Source organism: Numenius arquata, chromosome 13 (genome assembly GCF_964106895.1).
Source record: "Numenius arquata chromosome 13, bNumArq3.hap1.1, whole genome shotgun sequence".
NCBI lineage: Eukaryota > Metazoa > Chordata > Aves > Charadriiformes > Scolopacidae > Numenius > Numenius arquata.
The window spans coordinates 3,754,964-3,773,371 of NC_133588.1; the positions used below are offsets into that span (position 1 = coordinate 3,754,964).

Consider the following 18,408-nt stretch of genomic DNA (forward strand, 5'->3'; position numbering starts at 1 on the left):
TTTTGTAGTACATTGAGTGCAACAGTAAAGTAAAATTAACTTAGAAGCACCGCCACTGATCATCGTCTTGGTCAGCACCAGGAAACGATTCTATGGATAATACTGGCAACCTCCTTTTAGGGTTTTTTTGTTGTTGTTGTTGTTGTTGGTTTTAAAAAAACTATGCATTTTCACTGCTCTTTCACGGCAGAACAATGAAGTATTGTGAAAGATGACAGGTGTGAAAAAAAGCTATGATTTGATTCTGTATTAATCGGGAAATACTGATCAAGAACTATTTTGAAATCAAACCAAATTTCATATTCAGAAAGGCCAGCACGTAAGATCTCTACAATAATTTTATTCACTAGAAACAGTTAAATTTAAAAGTTTACTTAATCCCTGAACATGGCTTTTTTGTGGTATTCCTCAATACCTAACAGTGCAACCAAAAATTGTTTTCAATGTTCGTAATTTCAGTGAGACAAAAAAAAAAAACCACAACAGCTCTTAAAATACATTTAAATTTACTGAGAAAAATCAGGAAAAGTCATTTATCTTTAACATTAACAGCTAGGGATTCACTAGTATCATTAAACCCAGTACTGACTGCACAGCATATTCCCATTTAAATGAGAGGGGGGGCATGCTGCTTCTGTTTCAATTCAAACCAACTTAAATATTTTGGTGTCAGCTTCAATGACACAGCTTTCTCTGCCAGAATCTCCAATAGAAAAGAATACTTTAGCATATATGCAAGCCTAATGTAACCGCTCCTGTTGAATCTAGTTTTCTCAATTAAATATTCCTGAAGAAAATCTTCCCCTCTAATTGAGTAGGAAAACTAGATGCCTACAGAAAAGGAATTTATGAAAAAGAGACAGTGGTTTGAAAATAGAGCTCACAAGTCAGAGGACACTAGTGGGGACAAACAGGATTCAAGTTCAGGCAAAGGGAAAAAACCAAAAGCAAAAAAAGCCCAAACCGTTTTTCCCCAGAAGTCTCCTAAAAAAATTTCTACAAAAAGTATATAGCATCCAAGAGCTTCAGAGGGATAACCATTAAAAAAAAAAAAAAAAAAAAAAAAGAAGAAACCCAATAAAACAGCAGGAAGCATGAACTTTTGGTAGGGATCAAACAGAAAACTTAACAAGACAGGTCTCTAGACACATAAGCATGGCAATAATTTTTATCTCAACTGAGCCTGGCCATTAGCAGAAGAGGCAGGACTAGATCCAACGTAAAGCTCAAAACAAGAGAAATTCTTATCAATTTTAATGGAGTTAAAGTCAACAGAAGCCACTATCGACACAGAGCAGAATGACAGCCTGGTTAGAGACAGCACGGTGCTGCCAGGGACATCCTGAAGCACAGCCAGGAGCAGGAGCTCCTTCTTAGCTCTGTCCCCAGCACGCAAGGCTGGGGCACTGCTGCTGAAAATCTCCTGAAATCACTCAAATCCTGTACACATTTGCAATTAACTATATTAAGCCAAAAAGCACACCAGGCTGGCACCATAAAATATGCCTCCTGTGTAGTGTCTGGAGTTGACCAGATTTCATCATACCACCTGATTGCAGGTCACAGAATCCTCCATGGGATGATAGACACATCAAAATAAATTCGTCTAGTCTTTCTAAAAAAATTGTCCTTACTAAACTCAAAGACAGTAAGACACATGCCTTATTTTGTCACTCATAGGTTTCTTAAATTAATTTACCTGCCTCCCCTGTGACAACTTGTTCTGTAACAGCTGGTTGCTGCTTTTATGACTTGCAAGAACCAAAGTTCCTTCTGCAACAAAATTTACCCATCAAGCTGAGCCATAGCTGGGCCTCAGGAGCAGCTGCTACAAAGATTTGGCAAAGAAGAAAAACGATCCAAATGTACTGTATCTTCTAGTGCTATTGCTTACCCTTCTGAAGTATAACAACAGATACTGTATGCCATAGTACGTTTTAAGTCACAAAAAGCACAACAGCCGTGTGTTTCTAGTAAGTTTGCTTAAAATACTATTAAAGAACTCTGCTTCTGTATGTGAGGTTCCCAGATGGTACAGTGAAACAATTGTTTTTAAGATAACTCTTAAAATTATTTAAAAAAACCTATCAGTCAGAACTCTCTGAAACGATGTTTCAAACTATAAGAAACCAAATTCTCAGAACCAAAATATTTGCAATGTCTTCTTTAACACTAAGAGCAACTTTTCTTTTCTTTCCAACATATAAACTAAAACTAAATTGTGAAATCATGAATATCTCTTAAAAGAGGCCTTCCTATCAATCTATGAAACTAGTTCTGGTTTGCAATTCAATATGCTATTGAATAGCATTACGTGCACACAGACGATATGCTACCAACATCAAAATTACTTTCAAATGCAGACTGACTCCTGAAAAAGCAATATGTAAAAGATGGGAACATTTTCCTAAGATATAAATTAAAATGCTAGCCTTTACAGTAAGACATCAAGGGAGCAAAAAACCCAAGTAAGTGCAAACACAAGCCAAATAACCCACACAAACGAAAACATGCTGCATTTATGAAAGAAAAATCAATCTCTACTACAAATTACACAGCTTTCAAAAACCAAAGACTTGTCAACCGCTTCTAGCCTAAATCTACTTTCCTAGATTCATTTATCAAACTTACTCAAATCAACATCAGAATTCTCAAGTCTCATCATCCTAGAAATCCACTCACTCGTATTTATTAGTCTTAAGAGTTCCCAAATTCAATGCACTCAACACCTGAAGACAGACACTGTCTCGGAAATCCATGCAACCAGGAACTTGTGCAAATGTTTTAAACTGATAAGGAACAAAGACAGCAATGCCCCTCCAGACGCAGGATGCTGTTAGGTGGACAAAGTGCTAGGAATTATTTTCTTCTTTCTCTATATTTGTAGAATTAATATAACAGCTAAAACAAATTGTAAAACCGGAGAGCACAAAGCACACAGCCATCTGGACAAAAGCCACATGAATTCCAAATGTACTTCAGATTCTTTGGCGTCAAACCCATACTACTGGTTAACATCTTTACAAGTTCTGCTTCTCTTGCAGCAATAACACTTCACTAACACTTTATAAAGTGTTGATTTTCTACAAAACGTCTCAAGATGAAGCGCTGCTCTGGAAGTTTTAGAGGCAACGGTATGTCTGAAGCCACTCAAAAATTCGGACTTTAGGTCATGGTGTTAGACAAAGCAGATAGTGGCGACCTGTGCCAGGGGACAGTCCCACAAGGAGCCCCCTTGCACCCTCTCTTTGCACTCACAGCTGCGGTTCCATGTACAATTATTTTGTTTTTATTGCAGAAAATGATGCTTCCCACTCCTTCCTTTCTGCCCAGCACTGTTTCTGCGGCACACAACTCTGTACAACCAGAAGAACTCACTGAGGAACCTGTATTCCTGAAAACTATCCCTGGCAAAAGAAGCAGAAACACCGGAGTGAGTTTCCCAGTTCAGTCCACAGCACAAATGGCTGCATTAACACAACAAAGTGGAAGAATAGGAGCTTTTTTTCCGTAAACATTTTTTTCCCTTCAACTAATTATACTTTTGGCATATACTGAACTACAGCTTTAACACTCTATAGTATGGGCTGCTCTTAGAAGACAATTTAAGGTGGGTTTTGGTTTTTCTCTGTAATTAGGTACCACTTCTTCCAGACACTAAGCCTGCACAATTCTGCCAGTACTCTCACATTACTGAATCGCTTTATAGTTCTTCAGTGTTAACATGACATCTGCTTGCAAATAATTATTTAGATTATTCAATCGCACTTATTCTGCAATATCATTTAAAAAATAAGATCTATTTTACTTATTTTTGTCAACTAATCTCGCCTTGATATCTGTAGGATTACTCCTGTAAGTTGACCCAGCCAGAAGCTTCCTTCCTATGCTTGCCATCTGTTAACTACTTTTTACAAAAACGCTTCTCTTTTGGCACATTTTAAAGACAATTATTGCAGTCATTTAATGAATGTGCAATTATCTTAGGAAAAATGATATTCTTAAATTATAACGATCATTACAACAGCAAGTACTTGGTTTTAAAGAGGAAACATACACAAAGATTTGGACAGCCTACTTATTTTACAAGTGACAAAGGTTGAGGGAAACTTAAGAAAAGCATTAGTTGTAGCAAAAAAGATTCCAAAAAAGAATGATGAAACAATTTAAATCTACCCAACAGAGATGGTAATTACTAACAGACTCATAAAGCCTTTAAAACAGTAAAGCAGATACTCTAGTGCATTTTCCCTGTTCTTATAAGTTCAGCAATTCTTGTCTTTCCCTTACTTTACAGCTGCATTTTGAAAGGAAAAACAAGGCAAACGAAAAATGGAGAAATTAAAAATGATAATAAATATTCATCAGTAAGTGCGTTACAAACTGATCTCACAAACATGTACTTCCTCTCCCCAACCTATGCAATTTGTTGTTTTTATAAGAAATCCAGTGTATAAAAAGCTTATATAAAGCTTAGATAATATATATACAAAAGGAAATGCTTCATACACATTCAACGATAAATAAAGCTATCAAAATATTGCTATCTTCAGTGATGAACACATCGTTGGCAGAAAGCCATAGATTAGTAATGAAAACATATTATATACAGCTAGAGTTGAAAAGACTTAGTTGACTGCAGGAACTGCACTACTCAAGCTCAGAGATGTTCCTCTCATTAGCTCTCTGCGTTTGACACAGCCTCCTCGCTTCCACTCCCCACTATTTGCACGGGCCTTTCTGAAATTCATAGAAAGAAAGCAAAAAAAGCCGGAAAATACGGTACAGAGAAGGTCAGTGGAGGGATTACTTTCATTACTTGTACATACAAGATAAACCTATTAGGTGCTGGGAGATGACAACTGAATTCTGCTGCCTCACTGTGGTAGAGAACTTATTAAGCTCCTGTGAGGAAGGTGAAAATCCTAGAAACATTTAAAAGGAAAGTTCAGACAGAGATTTACGTTTGTTAATATGCCACCTATAAAATTAACCATAATTAAAGGAACAAGAACAATACAATTGCAGTAGATACGCTTAATGGGAGCTATATCAACACTATTAAGCATTTTAAGAAAAAGAACAAGGTTTTAGGCTCTTCTGGTTTGGATGTTGGTTTTTTGGAGGGTGTGGGTTTTTACATTTCAAAATCACAAGATATAATTTTTAATGCCCTGCCCCCAAACACAAATGCTTACTGGAACAGATGTCTAGATTTCAGTTTTCAGATGATGCAAAGTAGGGTAGATTTTGAGATGTATTTTATAATGCTCAGTCCAACTGAAAATTCATCCGCTGCTTCACAAGCAATATATGTATGTATAACAGTATCATAATTTTGCAATCTTGTATTGTAACACCCCTTAGGAGCCATATCCTATAAACTTACTATGCAAAATAGCCAATCTTTTCTACAAAGAATTTATATACAGTGTGATCAATTCATTACTTCAAAATATTTCTCATTACAGGCTCACTTAAAGTATACAGAATGTAAGAAACACACTCTGACAAATACTATATTCTTGTCTTTTATACGTTTTCCATAGCTGCAACTACATTCTGGTCAAGGGAGGTGATTCTACCCCTCTACTCTGTGCTCGTGAAACCCCACCTGGAGTACTGTGTCCAGCTTTGGAGTCCTCAGCACAAGGAAGGACATGGACCTGTTGGAGCGGGTCCAGCGGAGGGCCACAAAAATGATCAGAGGGATGGAGCACCTCCCCTGTGAAGACAGGCTGAGAGAGCTGGGGTTGTTCAGCCTGGAGAAGAGAAGGCTCCGGGGAGACCTTATAACGGCCTTCCAGTATTAGGTTAGACATTGGGAAGAAATTCTTTGCTGTGAGGGTGGTGAAGCACTGGAACAGGTTGCCCAGAGAAGCTGTGGCTGCCCCATCCCTGGAGGGGTTCAAGGCCAGGCTGGATGGGGCTTTGAGCAACCTGGTCTGGTGGGAGGTGTCCCTGCCCATGGCAGGGGGGTTGGAACTCGATGATCTTTAAGGTGCCTTCCAACTCAAACCATTCTATGACTCTATCTGTCGAGTAATTGGCTTGTTGTACCTACCGTAACTAGCCAAGAACACACATTGCTGCTTACTACGTATTTCCGTCATAAAAACTTCACCATGCAAGATTTCATATACAGGTAGAACAGCAACCAATGGCAGAGTAAGAGGTTTACGAGTGGAATAATCCCAGGGATAGTTGTCTCCAATGAATTTAGAGTTGATACAAGAGGGAGGCATCTGCCAGCAGAGTCAGAGGTGAAAAGCCTGTGACTGTTGAGGACGTGCATCTCAGCAGCACATAAGCCTGGACTTTGATCAGGTGAAGCTTAGTTCCACCTCTGATGACACGCTCATCTATAAGGTTATGCCATTCTGATATATCCAGATGTCCCAGGGTACGACCCTAACCAAGCAATCATCTACAACAACCAGGCTTTCTTTGCTAAACTGTCAACAAGGGCGAGACAAATTCTCTCCAAAAACGCAATGCCCTCTGTTGCTATAAAACAAGTGGTAAGAAAGCTTGTGCTTGCAGCATAAAGACCCTGCATATTTCAAGTCAGTTTAAGGAAAAAAAAAGAAGAAAAAGTGAGATTCAAGATACTAGAATTCACGAGTATACCGAATTATCAAGTTTAGGTGTCAAACTTTTAGTCACAAAAGGGTAAACAGATTCACCTGATTTAAGAACTAAGACTACCACCTTGTCCTATAGAACTTCAGATTATTAATGGATTATTATTTTCCCTGTGTAATGTCAGTTATTCTGCGTTCATTTATGTAGCCAGAAGACATTAAAAAGCTTATTATATAAATAAAATACACACAGATGGTTGTAAACTTCTCTTAGGACAGTTTATATTTCAGATTATCCTTCCAACTTCCTTTTTCTCCTGAACATGCAGGACTGAATGTTGAAGCCTGTATTTCTGTCGTCTTTTTTCAACTTCATGAAAAGCACATAGATTATTTAGCTTTAGCAAACTCAAAACAGTATTAAGTGGAGTTAACAAGATCAGAAATGTTACATTAGTCAAAGCTGAGGCTACATGAATCTTCAGTGGATTTCTCCGCTTTCTGTCCTCAAACTAACTCTGATGAAAAATGTATGATGTACAATTAAGAGGCACAATTTATTTACAATTATAATCTAATTACAGTAGGCATAGACAGTGTTATAGCAGCATAAGACATTCTAGATTGTTTTTAATTCTGCAGCATTATTACACTGAATAGATTCTATTAATTTCTAAATTAATTTCTATTAAAAGAAAAGCTGTACAAGTAAAAATCTGATGAGTATGCTTGCTTTCAAATAATGAAACAACAATAAGTATTTAATATTCTTTCTTATTTTTAAATAACCTTAGCATAACTGTAGTTAAAGATCTTTGCTTGTCTAATGCTGGGTCCATTCCAATAGTGACTATTTAATAAAATAAAATGTTTTCCTTTCTGAAAAAGACCTCAAACATTATCAAAGTAAAACTAATGAAAATAATTAAATCCACCAGTAATTGATTCCTTAATGTGTACAAAAGTCAGTACGAGACATTGTCTTGTTAAACAATATACATTTCACCTTAACATATGGAAGTTATCAAAATCTCTTCCCACCTTACTCCTAGCCTAAAAATAACTAGTTTCAGTAAGACCAATATTCCCTCCCTGTCCCTTACCCCAACTTTTTCCTCTCTGGTTCAACTACACATAGTTGGAAAAAGCTCAAACAGAACAAAGTCATCTTGAACTTCAAATTCTACAAAGCGATCAACGAACAAAAGTGAGAATTAGAACTAAAACCCCCTCTTAGAATTGTTATCAGATAAAAGACAGATCTGAAACACTTCTTAACTTCAGTGATTGCTGTACTTACCTATTACTACTCATATTACATACACTGCTGATTTAGAGACTTCATTGTTTGCTTCTCTCACTCCCCCATCAATACATTCCTTGCAATTATTTGACAGCTACCGCTTCACAACCCGTTTCTGAAGGAAACATTAAACATCTGTCCGATTAGATAAACTCAAGGTCAGAATCCAATTTCTACAATTTATTGCATACCCTGAAATAATAAAAACCAAACCAAGCAGTTTTATAACTGTCTTCTGTTTCATTTCAAAATTCCAGGGAAAAAAACATAAAAAAAAGTTTAAATACTGTAAAGTTGCTTTGTTTTCACACCACGACAAAAACCAAAACCAAACCCTCCAAAATTTAAAGTACTCTCCACGGGCCTTAGAACTTTCTTTTGCTGTATTCCTACTTACTAAACAAACTGCTAAAACTGATGTCAAGGAGATGGAAACAAGTCTTGATGTACGCAACAGGAAAGCCACAGCACCACAAAGTTTTACTAGACCTACTTTCCACCGCCTGGCTTGTATCCCACGTGCTCCTCGCAAACGATACTAATCCCTGGATTTCTCGCCACCCGCACTTTTCCTGGAATCCACTTCCTCTTCCCCCCGGGGCCTGCTCATGGGAGGCCACCGGCATGGATGCTGCTGTTCAGGGCTCGGGGTTCTGCCGCTGTGTTCGCTGGCGGGGAAGCCGGGCGCTGTTCCGCCTGGGGTACTGTGCACAGTCGTAAACACCATCACCTCTCCCTCGTAGCTACTATTCCATGTGTCTTTAGGTCACCCAGATAACTGACAGGAGTAACTACTTGGGCCCTGCCCTCTTCTTCCCCCTCCCCAGCCTAAGTAGTAAGAAACCTTTATGGAAAGCAACAGAATGCATCTACTGCGTCGTTCAGCTAATCAAGCTAATCGCAAATACACAGCCACATACCTGTTCCATAACATCACACCACAGTGCCACAGAAGAAGTTTCAGTAGTAGGAATTGAAAATGCCAGGCTCCACAAACACAAGCAGAAGTTGTAACGGAGAAGCAATCTACTGAACCAACGCCAAAGATAAAATGCGTTAAACCCTTATCTCTACGCCGATGACATAAAATTAAAGGAGGGGGGGGAGAGCGTTACATTGCCTCCTTCACAGCCCTGTGCCCTGCAAACAAAGTAGAAGCAAGAGCCAGTGGTTTCTCTCCTTTCCTTCCCTTCACGATATTTCTTTTTTTTCCCCAAAAAGACATCATTCTATATTCTCAGGCAGAGACAATATTGGTAGCAAGAACATAGATAAGAAATACAGTTATTACACCCTTTCTAAAGCTCTCTGCATATATATATTTGATGGTAGAGTTGCCTCTATTTTGAAATGCATGGGCTGGAAATTAGAAGGCATTTATACTCCCTCTCCTTTCCCAAATACAAGCTAAATTCCTACTAGGATTTAAAACATCAATTTAAAATAAAAATTCCTACTTTCACTGTTCACATGTACATCGATTTCAACAGAGCGCCTCACAATTTTGGCTAAGTACCAATGGCGGCTGAATACGTGCATTTAGCATACAAAAGCTACAGCTCCTTCTGCCAAACCAGCTAATTGAAGAAGTTTCAGTCCCTCCCGTCAAATCAAATTTGGGCAGGAAGCTGCCAAGCAGTGCCAAACTGTCATAATTTTAAGGTATTAACATACGGGTAATGCCCTCACTGATACCACTCTTCAGACATTAACAAGGAAAGCCACTAAATCGGCCACCAAAACTACAGCAATAACTTCAAAGACTGATAAATTTTAAAAGCTGAAAGAATACTTGTTTGTGCCTTCTCGTTATTAAGTCTCTCCTATATTCAACATGCATTTTCTTTTGATTGAGGAATTTTTTGAGCTGAAAAATCTGTTAGAATCTCACATATGCTGAGGTTTCGAGAAGCTGCAATAAAAACATGATTCATAACTTTACTTGCCCTATTTTGTTTGGTTTTGAAAAGCTTAGCTGCTCTCTTAAGAGACCAAAGCAATCCGGAAGCAGCAGTCTATATTTCAACTTATTGACACTTACACACTTCCTATAAAAGAGAAGATGATGCTACATATAAAGATAAAGGTCAGCATTAAGAAAAAAAAAACAAAAACCAAAGAGCACTTAATACCTCAATTAAAACTATTTGAAAATTCACTATGTTACATATGAGAAAGCACTCCTAAGAAAGAGGCTGAAGGACTATCTTTCTGAACCCTTCAATGCTCACACAATTTTAATTTCTCTCAGATAATGTGAAAAGAGCTTTTGTATACCATCGAGAAATGACAATGTAATTTTTACGCTCTCGTGTCCTCCAGGCAGAGGGCTTCATTACTTGCAGTACATGTGCACGTTACACTAAAACAACTGCAGAGGTTTTTTTTTTTTTTTGGTTTAGCCAAAAGTAACAAACTCAAAAAGATAGCCACAGCCTTTTGTATGTTTTCTATTAATCTTATCAAAAACAAAACAAAACAAGTTTGTATTTTTAGCTAATGAGCATGACCACAAAGACACCAAGCTAAGGACCGAGTAACAACAAAACCAGTGCAATACTTGCAAGAAATCAGCCACACGAGCCATATGAAAGCTCTTAAAATATATTGCTACAAGTCCTTTAAAAGACAGTAAGCCCAAAGATTTGCACCAAAATCATAAACCAACCAATTTTCTCTGCCGTACTTGGGAAATACAAGCAGTAGAAGGACGGCACCATTTTCTCTGATTAAATACTTCAGGTCATATAAACTGCGTTTTCTACAATGGTAAGAAAGCAACAGGAGAAAGCCAGGTCTGCATCAACAGGGTGTTTTGGTTTTTTTCCCTAAACTAGCAGTTACTTAGACTTCTTCAGGATCAAATAACAACAGCTCAGAGGCTTCAGTTATCACACCTTGGCACAAGCACCGGTCGCTATTCTTCATTTCACCAGATCAATCAAATCAAACAGGTCAGACCCTCCCCACCCCTGCATCCCTACATACCTGTCCTTGTAAGGTTACACGACTTCTGTCTTGTAGGTGGTGATGAGAAACTGAAGAATGCCAAGGATGGACCTGACTCTGAGACTGTGCCCGAACAAGATCAGACGACTGTGTTACTTGTGGTGGCGTGATATGTTCCAGGTCATGCTCTAAAACATGGCTTGTGCTATCCTGAACAAACGCAGAATCATCAAACTGTGGCAGGAGGTCTTCCTGAAGAAGGTCATCCGGGTCAAGGCCTGTAAATGGTTCATTATGGGTCTCCACTTGATGAAGTAAGTTATCATCTAACGATGTAAAACCGTTGCTTTCAATAGGGTCAGCGAAATGGCTTATCTGAGAAGCAGAACCAGCAGAAGCTGGAAAATTAATATTCACAGGAGAGAGTTTTGAACTACTAAAGTTGCCCTGAGGATGCGCAGAATGCAACATTTGAAAACTGTTTGAATTCAAAGGTGTATTAGGATTCAGCATGTGCTCAGTTGTTTCTTGCTTGGTCCCTGTTTGAGATGTAAAGGCATCGCTTCCAGTGAAGTCAGAGATAGAGTGCGTCTGCTGGCTAGTAGAAAGGGCTGTCGTAGGCTGAAGAAGGCTGGTTGGAGAAATGTGGTTATTAGAGTAAGAATAAGGAGATGAAAATTGTTGGCTGTTATTGACAGAACACGGAGTAATAGTTGGGGACTGTCCATCGAAATTTCCTTCTTGATTCCCACAAAAATGTATTGAAGCACTTGCAGTTTGAGAAAACTGTTGGACAGACAGAGGCTGCTGTGAAGTTGATGGATTAGAAACCGGAGGTGGGTGGCTAACACTGACTCTGTGAGAAGTAGACACATTAACTTCCATGAAGTCTTTTGGCTGACTCAGAGCATCTTGCCCCGCGTTGTTTCTGCTTTGTTGGGAGCGTAGCGAGGCACACTGATGCTGCGGTTCATTAGCCTGAAATAAGGCAAAGTCATGGTGTGCTACAAAGCTTTTGTTTTGCTGCATAGACTGAGAATGTCCTTGGTGAAAGGGGGACCCATTTTGATTCGAAACAGTTGTGGCAGTTTGGTGACCCCACATAGGACTACCATCGGCCACATCTGGAAACATCCCATTAGACTGGTTTTGCGGGTGAATTGGTGAACAATTGAATTGAGAGTGTGGTGATAAGACGTTGTCAGCTGAGCTATTAAAAGACTGATTTACCGAGTGAAGTTTCAGTGAATCATACTGATTCAGCTGATCAAACTCACTCATCTTTTGTGGATTTTGAGCATCTTGCACATGGTTCAGTGAGTCTATGTGCAAAGGTTCAAATTCTGCACCCAAATTCAATTCATCAACAAGTGAAACAGGTCCAGGTTGAACAAAGGCATCATCTGACAAACCTTCTAACGTCTCACTAAAAAGATTGGCATCATCAAAAAAATCCATCATAGGATCAGTCATCTTGATAGGTCTGTACTGCTTTTTCTCTCAACTCCAAATGGAGTCAATTTTGGCTCTCTGCAGTGAACAGAAACAAATGACATCCAGCGGTCACCACCTTATCCAAGGCATGCCAACATCCATTAGTGCTTCTGATGAAACATTTGTCTTAAAGTGTTAAAGCATCCTATAGGAGGGGAAAAAGAAAAAGAGAAAAATTACTTTCATTACTCTCCTCATCACTCCTTCCCCTCCCCACACTTCCACGGAACTTTGGTATTTTGTTCCTAACTTTACAGTTTAGTTAAACCACAAATCAATTATTTCTGCTTATGCCTGCTGTCCTGTGCAGCATTTATCATTTCTGTGCCTCACATAATTTAAGTAATATTTGATGTTGTAAATGTAGTGGTTTCAATTTTTCCATGCAGTTTGCTCTGTTACCTAAGCACAATTTTAGATTCTCCTTTGCCATTTTCATTAAAATTTCATTTCATTAAAACTACCAGACACAGAATTGTGGTTCTTAGTAGTCCAGTATTAAAATTTGTGTGTAGAAAGATATCATATAATCCATAAAATGTATGCAGTAATTCTGTATGTTTAAACAAGAAACTTGAGAGGTTATAAACTACATTTAAAAATACAGTTACCTTGACTTCATTAGGAAAAGCTGAGATACTGTTTCTTCTACTTAACTTAAAGTAAGATTCTGAAAAATTGTGTTTCATCTCACTTAAAGACATACCTGAACTCTTATTTAAAGGAACGACAAGAGGCTGAATACAGTGATACAGTCAAAGAGAAACAGAGGAAAAGAACTACCTTTGGTTTGCCATCAGAGTTCGCACACTTACCTAGTTTTGAAACACAAGTTGTTTTATTCATAGTATCCCTGAGTGATCACCAATGAATCAGAGTTTGCAATCAGGGATTTCAGGCAAGGGGAGCTGAGAAGGATGTTTAACTAAAGTTTACCTTCAACCTAAAAACTTACACATTTGTAGTGTAATCAAACAAAATGGGAAGTGAATGAAAACGTGTCTCTCTGATAATTTATCTCCCCTGATATCAACTAGTAAACCTCTAGAATAGAGGAGCAATCACTTTAAATGAGTATCTTCATGGAATAATTATCCCTTTATCCTGTCAATACGTATATCTAATTACTAGAAAGAAAGAAGGAAAGAAAACAGCCACCTGACCCTACTAGTAAAGCTCACCTTCATGCTCTCCCCCACTTCAATTCCAATTCTTCATTAATGAATTCTCTTAAGAATAAAATAAGTATAGGATCCTTCCAGAAATGGACACCATGGAAATGTGAAATACTCTCTTATGGAAAAGGTTCATGTTGAACCAATTAAGTACAAAGTAGTCTTTGACAAGCTGATGAAAACCTGTTCTGCTTATGCTCATAGTCCACTGGAAGTGTTGCGACCACAGTCAGAATAAAGCCTCACCTAAATTAATAAACCTCATTGAGAATTTGGTCTTATAAAACTTCTAGTCTACACAGAAAAAAAGACAGATGGATCCTGTATCACACTGAAAGACACCAATTGGTGACATCAATCGAGTATGAATTGGTACGGGTGTTAATTACTACAAGTACAGAGAAGAAGCATGCTATTAAAAAGGCACAGAAGCTTAGGAAGGTGACAGCTTAGCATAGCAAACTAGTGGGGGATTCCAGATGATGCACTGCTTGAAGTAAGGACTTCCTGAAGTCCCAAGTTAAAGGAAGCACTACAATAAATTAACCACATTATCTTCTAACACTGATTAAGTTGTGTACTTATGATTAAAAGCAACAGAATGACTTGCCCAGTATCAAATACCTTCCAATAGATGACAAACCAACATCAGGATCCAGGTAGATGATGTGGCACGGGTTTAAGCTTTTGTAGCACTTCTAATATAATCTAGTCTCATCTTAGGATATTTCAACTAAAAAGATAAGTTGGGGGAGAGCTATTTTAGCTCCGAGAAGACAACCAAGTCAGATTAAGTACAAAGAAAGAATATTGTAGACTCAGAACAAATGATCTAATTAAAGAAACCCCCATCTGGGGAAGTTAGATGGAAATTACAGTAGCCATGTATAAAATGTCATGTTCCAGGCTATCAAGGACTCTACTGTAAAAAAAACCCTCAAATTCGAAGCCTGTATCGATAAGGGTTTACATATTGAGAGAATAAATAGCTCAGCAGACTGCACGCAGCTCCTTGGTCACACCCAGAGATAAACTATATTTCACTGTGATAGGAAGGGTATTCAATTTGCACTAACATGAAAAAAAAATAGAGATTTCTTCCATCTTTAGCAATATAGTTACAATAGCATGTACTATTTTTTTAAAATTTTGTTTGTTTTTACATAGGGTAAGTGACATATAGGCCAGCTATTCTATTGTAATTAACTATTATAGACCCTTTTCAGTTTATCTACATAGTAGCCTAGAACTATCAAACAGGACTAAAACAACCCCATATTGAAAAAACACGTACCAGACTATCTCTTAGTTTTTTCTTTACAATTGTGTATCTTAGTAGTACAAAATGTGAAAAAAACCCATGCATAACAGCTGGCATCACTGTAGTTACAATACTGTAACTCAGAGCTTGCCTCACAGTAACTTCCCTCTTTGCTCAAAACCCAAGAAACACTTTGCATCTTAGTTTTTCCTACTTACTTTCAGCGTAAGGGAAAAAAAAGGGAGGAAATACAACACAAATAACACAAACTCTTTTTAAAGAGCTTCTAAAACAAATAAATCCTAGTAGGTATAAAAAGGAAATGTAACCTGACGATGTCAGCTTCACTTCAAGGATCCAAGCAAGACGGATAGCACAGATGAGCTTCTAAACTGAGAAATCCGAAGGCTAGATACATGAGAAACCTCTCTAGGCTAATTAGACTAACGTAAATTTATTATGAAGAAAGCTTCTCTGTAAAGAGGAGATCATGAAGTGGAATAAAAAGAAAAAAAATAACCAACCCAAACCTCTTGGAAAGGGCACCGCTATAGATAGCCCAAACACAACTCAAGCAAAACCACCTTGGGTTTTGACCAGAGAAGTACTTTAATCTCTAGGTTTTTTCTTCAGTGCCTACAAAATCCATCGCGTTTTTTCAGCCCGAAGAGAAGCACACCTTGGAAACTCAAGGATATTGACTTGGAGAAACAAGCCTTTCACAGAAAGTCATCTTCCAGATTTATTGAGCAATTCTCCTGTTTGTTTCTCTCTGCTGCACTTGAATACGAAAACATTAGATGCTCAGCTTGCAAATTGTGAAGGCATATGAAGGCAAATTGTGATGCATTTCTGAACTTAATTGGCACACACATACTATTTCCCTGTCCCTTCCTTAAAAAAAAAGCCTACCTCCTCACACTTAACATACTGAAACATAGAAGTTCTCACATGAAAACTTTTTACATGCTTCCTGTAAGGGATTCTCCATGTTCTTACTCCCTCTTATATAGAAAACGATAGCAGCTACAATTATGTTTTACCATACTTTTATCCAGCCTTCTCCTTCCCCAAACAGATCTGTGGTACCAACTGGATCTTCCGACATGCTTTTACCTTCAACCGGCAGAAAAGCTTTCAAGAAAATAAACATTTTGAAGACTTTCATCTACTGGACTTGACAACTACAAGTTTAACAATGCAATGTCCGGCAGTGTTTTATAGTACCGGTTCCAAAATACTTCTCATGGAAGATATGCTCCCATTGGAGCTGCATTTTTATCATAATGGGGAAACTAGTTTTGAAACCCTACCCAATAAAGCAAACTACAGTAAAAGAAGCAGAACGTGTTAAAAAAAAAAAAAAAAACAGAGAGGAGAAAGAGCTCTTCCTTCGTCCTCAAAGAGGCAAATTTTTGCTTTGTCAAAACTCAGCATTTCACCACATGAAATCACTGTTATGATAAATACTAACATTAAGAGATCTATTTTAAAGTAAAGATTTAAACACAAGTATTAGAACAGGAGAAATGGTATTAAAATAGATGTAGTTACAAGTCCAAGTGAATGAAAAAATACTAATTTCTGCATAACTCATGTTTTTCATTTAAAAAACAACCAATGTTGTTTTCTGTATGGTCTAAAATCTTTTCCCTTACAAACAGAACATAAAGCAATGCATTATTGTTGTTCCTCTTAATTTGCAAAAGCAGCTCTCAGGTACTATTACCGCAATTCTAACTTTTTTAAACTTTAAGATCTTTTTCAAATTTTACTTATTCTGTTCAAAACCACCTAGAAATGAAACCGGCTATGCTCAGCCCAGTCTGTTTCCTTTCCCTAAGTGTGTGCGTGTAAGAACGAATCAATCCCAGAGCTGGGTTAGGAAACTCCTTGCAAAGCGGGTGTGTGGCGGGGGGGGGGAGTGGGGCAGGAAGAAACTTTCATTTTGGTTGCTCATCAGAATTTAATAACAACCCTTTATTCTTGTCAGAAAGAAAGGCCAAGAAGAAATTCTATATTACGTTAGCGTGCGGTAGATCTGAGTTGTAAAAAGACAAGCTGGAGTTACAGACACAAGCAAGAGCAGAAATGAAGGGAATGGTACAAGATTTAAAGACCAGGAGAAAAGGAAATAAAGATTTATTTTACAGAATACACCAAAAAAGAATGAACACATAAGAAAACAGAGTCAAAGACATAAAATTTTGCTTTCAAAAAAATAAAGTGGGAGTAGCAGTAAAATACAAGATAATAAAAACTACTGATGTGTTTCATTTCATTAATTGCATTGTTGATTACTTTTGATGAAGTGACAACAGAAAACAAGCTACTCAAGTTATAAGCAAGTAAATCGGGTAGATTCAGCACATTACCATGACATCCACACTTCTATACTTTGATAGACTTAAGTATCACTCCTTCACATGCCTGATGTGTGACAGTACCATAGATAAGAGCAAGTCAGTGACTTTGATGGCCATTTTTCACACCAGTTGAAACAACAGTTATCTAGAAAAATAACAGAAGCGAGCTCAGAACGAAGCCAGGGACTAGTCAGTAGGCAGGAGGAATTAAAACTGAAGTCATAAAAGCATGACATAACAGAAATCTGGGCTACAGGTAAAGGACACAGAAGGGGTAAACACAGAGAGTCACAACTAGGGAAGAGTTTTACATCATATGCATGCAAAGCGGTTCTTTTTTGGAGGGGAGGAGGACAGCAGTGCAATCAGGCATAACAGACTTGCTTCCAAACAAGAGATCTGCCAGAGAGACTGAAAAAAATCACTGTATTTGCTAAGTTTTATATAGCATACAACATCATGACAGGTTTGTGGCTTTGTATGATTTGCCTACCTATTAGCAGGTGGAACACGGTGTCAAAAGATGTAGACAACACAGCGTGTTAAAAAACAGATACTCAAGAAACTGATCACTTCTGCAAAATATTCAGAAATGACAGAGACATTCCCCCCCAATGTTAAAAATAAAACACAAGTACACTATCATTATTTGTCAGATTTAATCATAACTAGAGCTTTGGCTGAGTTAAAGCTGCAGTAAATTAAATAATACAGAAGCTACATCCCCCACTGATGTGTCAATATAAATGATACTCTAGTATAGATCTAAAGATCAATGCACATGTTAAATTTAAAATGCACAAAGGGACAGCACAATTTCCTCAAAAACCCAGAAATGCAAAAGATTAAAAAAAGAACATTTAGACATTTAGTAGAGATGAACTCTTTTATTCCCTAGCAGAAAGCAGTAAGTCTTTGTACAAGAGTGCCATGGTAGCTGTAGCTAAATAAGGATTGAACATGCATTTTCTCTTACTGTTATCACTAAAATTACGAGAAAACTTGTTTGGGTAGCCTGTTTCATTAAATAAAATCCCACACATCCAGTTATATAGCTAAATATACATTATTTTATTTTAAAATTGCCTTTCATTGATAAGCATTTATAATTATTTTTGAGTAATGAGCCATCCTTTTAGTAAAATCATATCCTCAACATACTGGTTTCATTTAGAATTCTATGCTGCTACAGAGTTCACAGACACCATGCTAAACACTCACAAGATAACTCAAGTACCTTCTACTTTGATTTGAAGATTAGGAAGAGAAAGATTTG

At 37.7% G+C, this 18,408-nt stretch overlaps 1 protein-coding gene across 3 annotated transcripts in view; it reads right to left on the reverse strand.

Moving 5' to 3' along the window:
* The window catches only part of CHD9 (chromodomain helicase DNA binding protein 9), an 81,144-nt gene extending 68,669 nt beyond the window's left edge, over window positions 1-12,475 (reverse strand). For all 3 annotated transcript variants that reach the window (XM_074157854.1, XM_074157853.1, XM_074157852.1), the window contains exon 1: window positions 10,876-12,475. In XM_074157854.1, coding sequence (XP_074013955.1) covers window positions 10,876-12,309 — 1,434 coding nt within the window. In that variant the 5' untranslated portion in view covers window positions 12,310-12,475. The remainder of the gene's footprint in view (window positions 1-10,875) is intronic.
* Window positions 12,476-18,408: the final 5,933 nt, after the last annotated feature.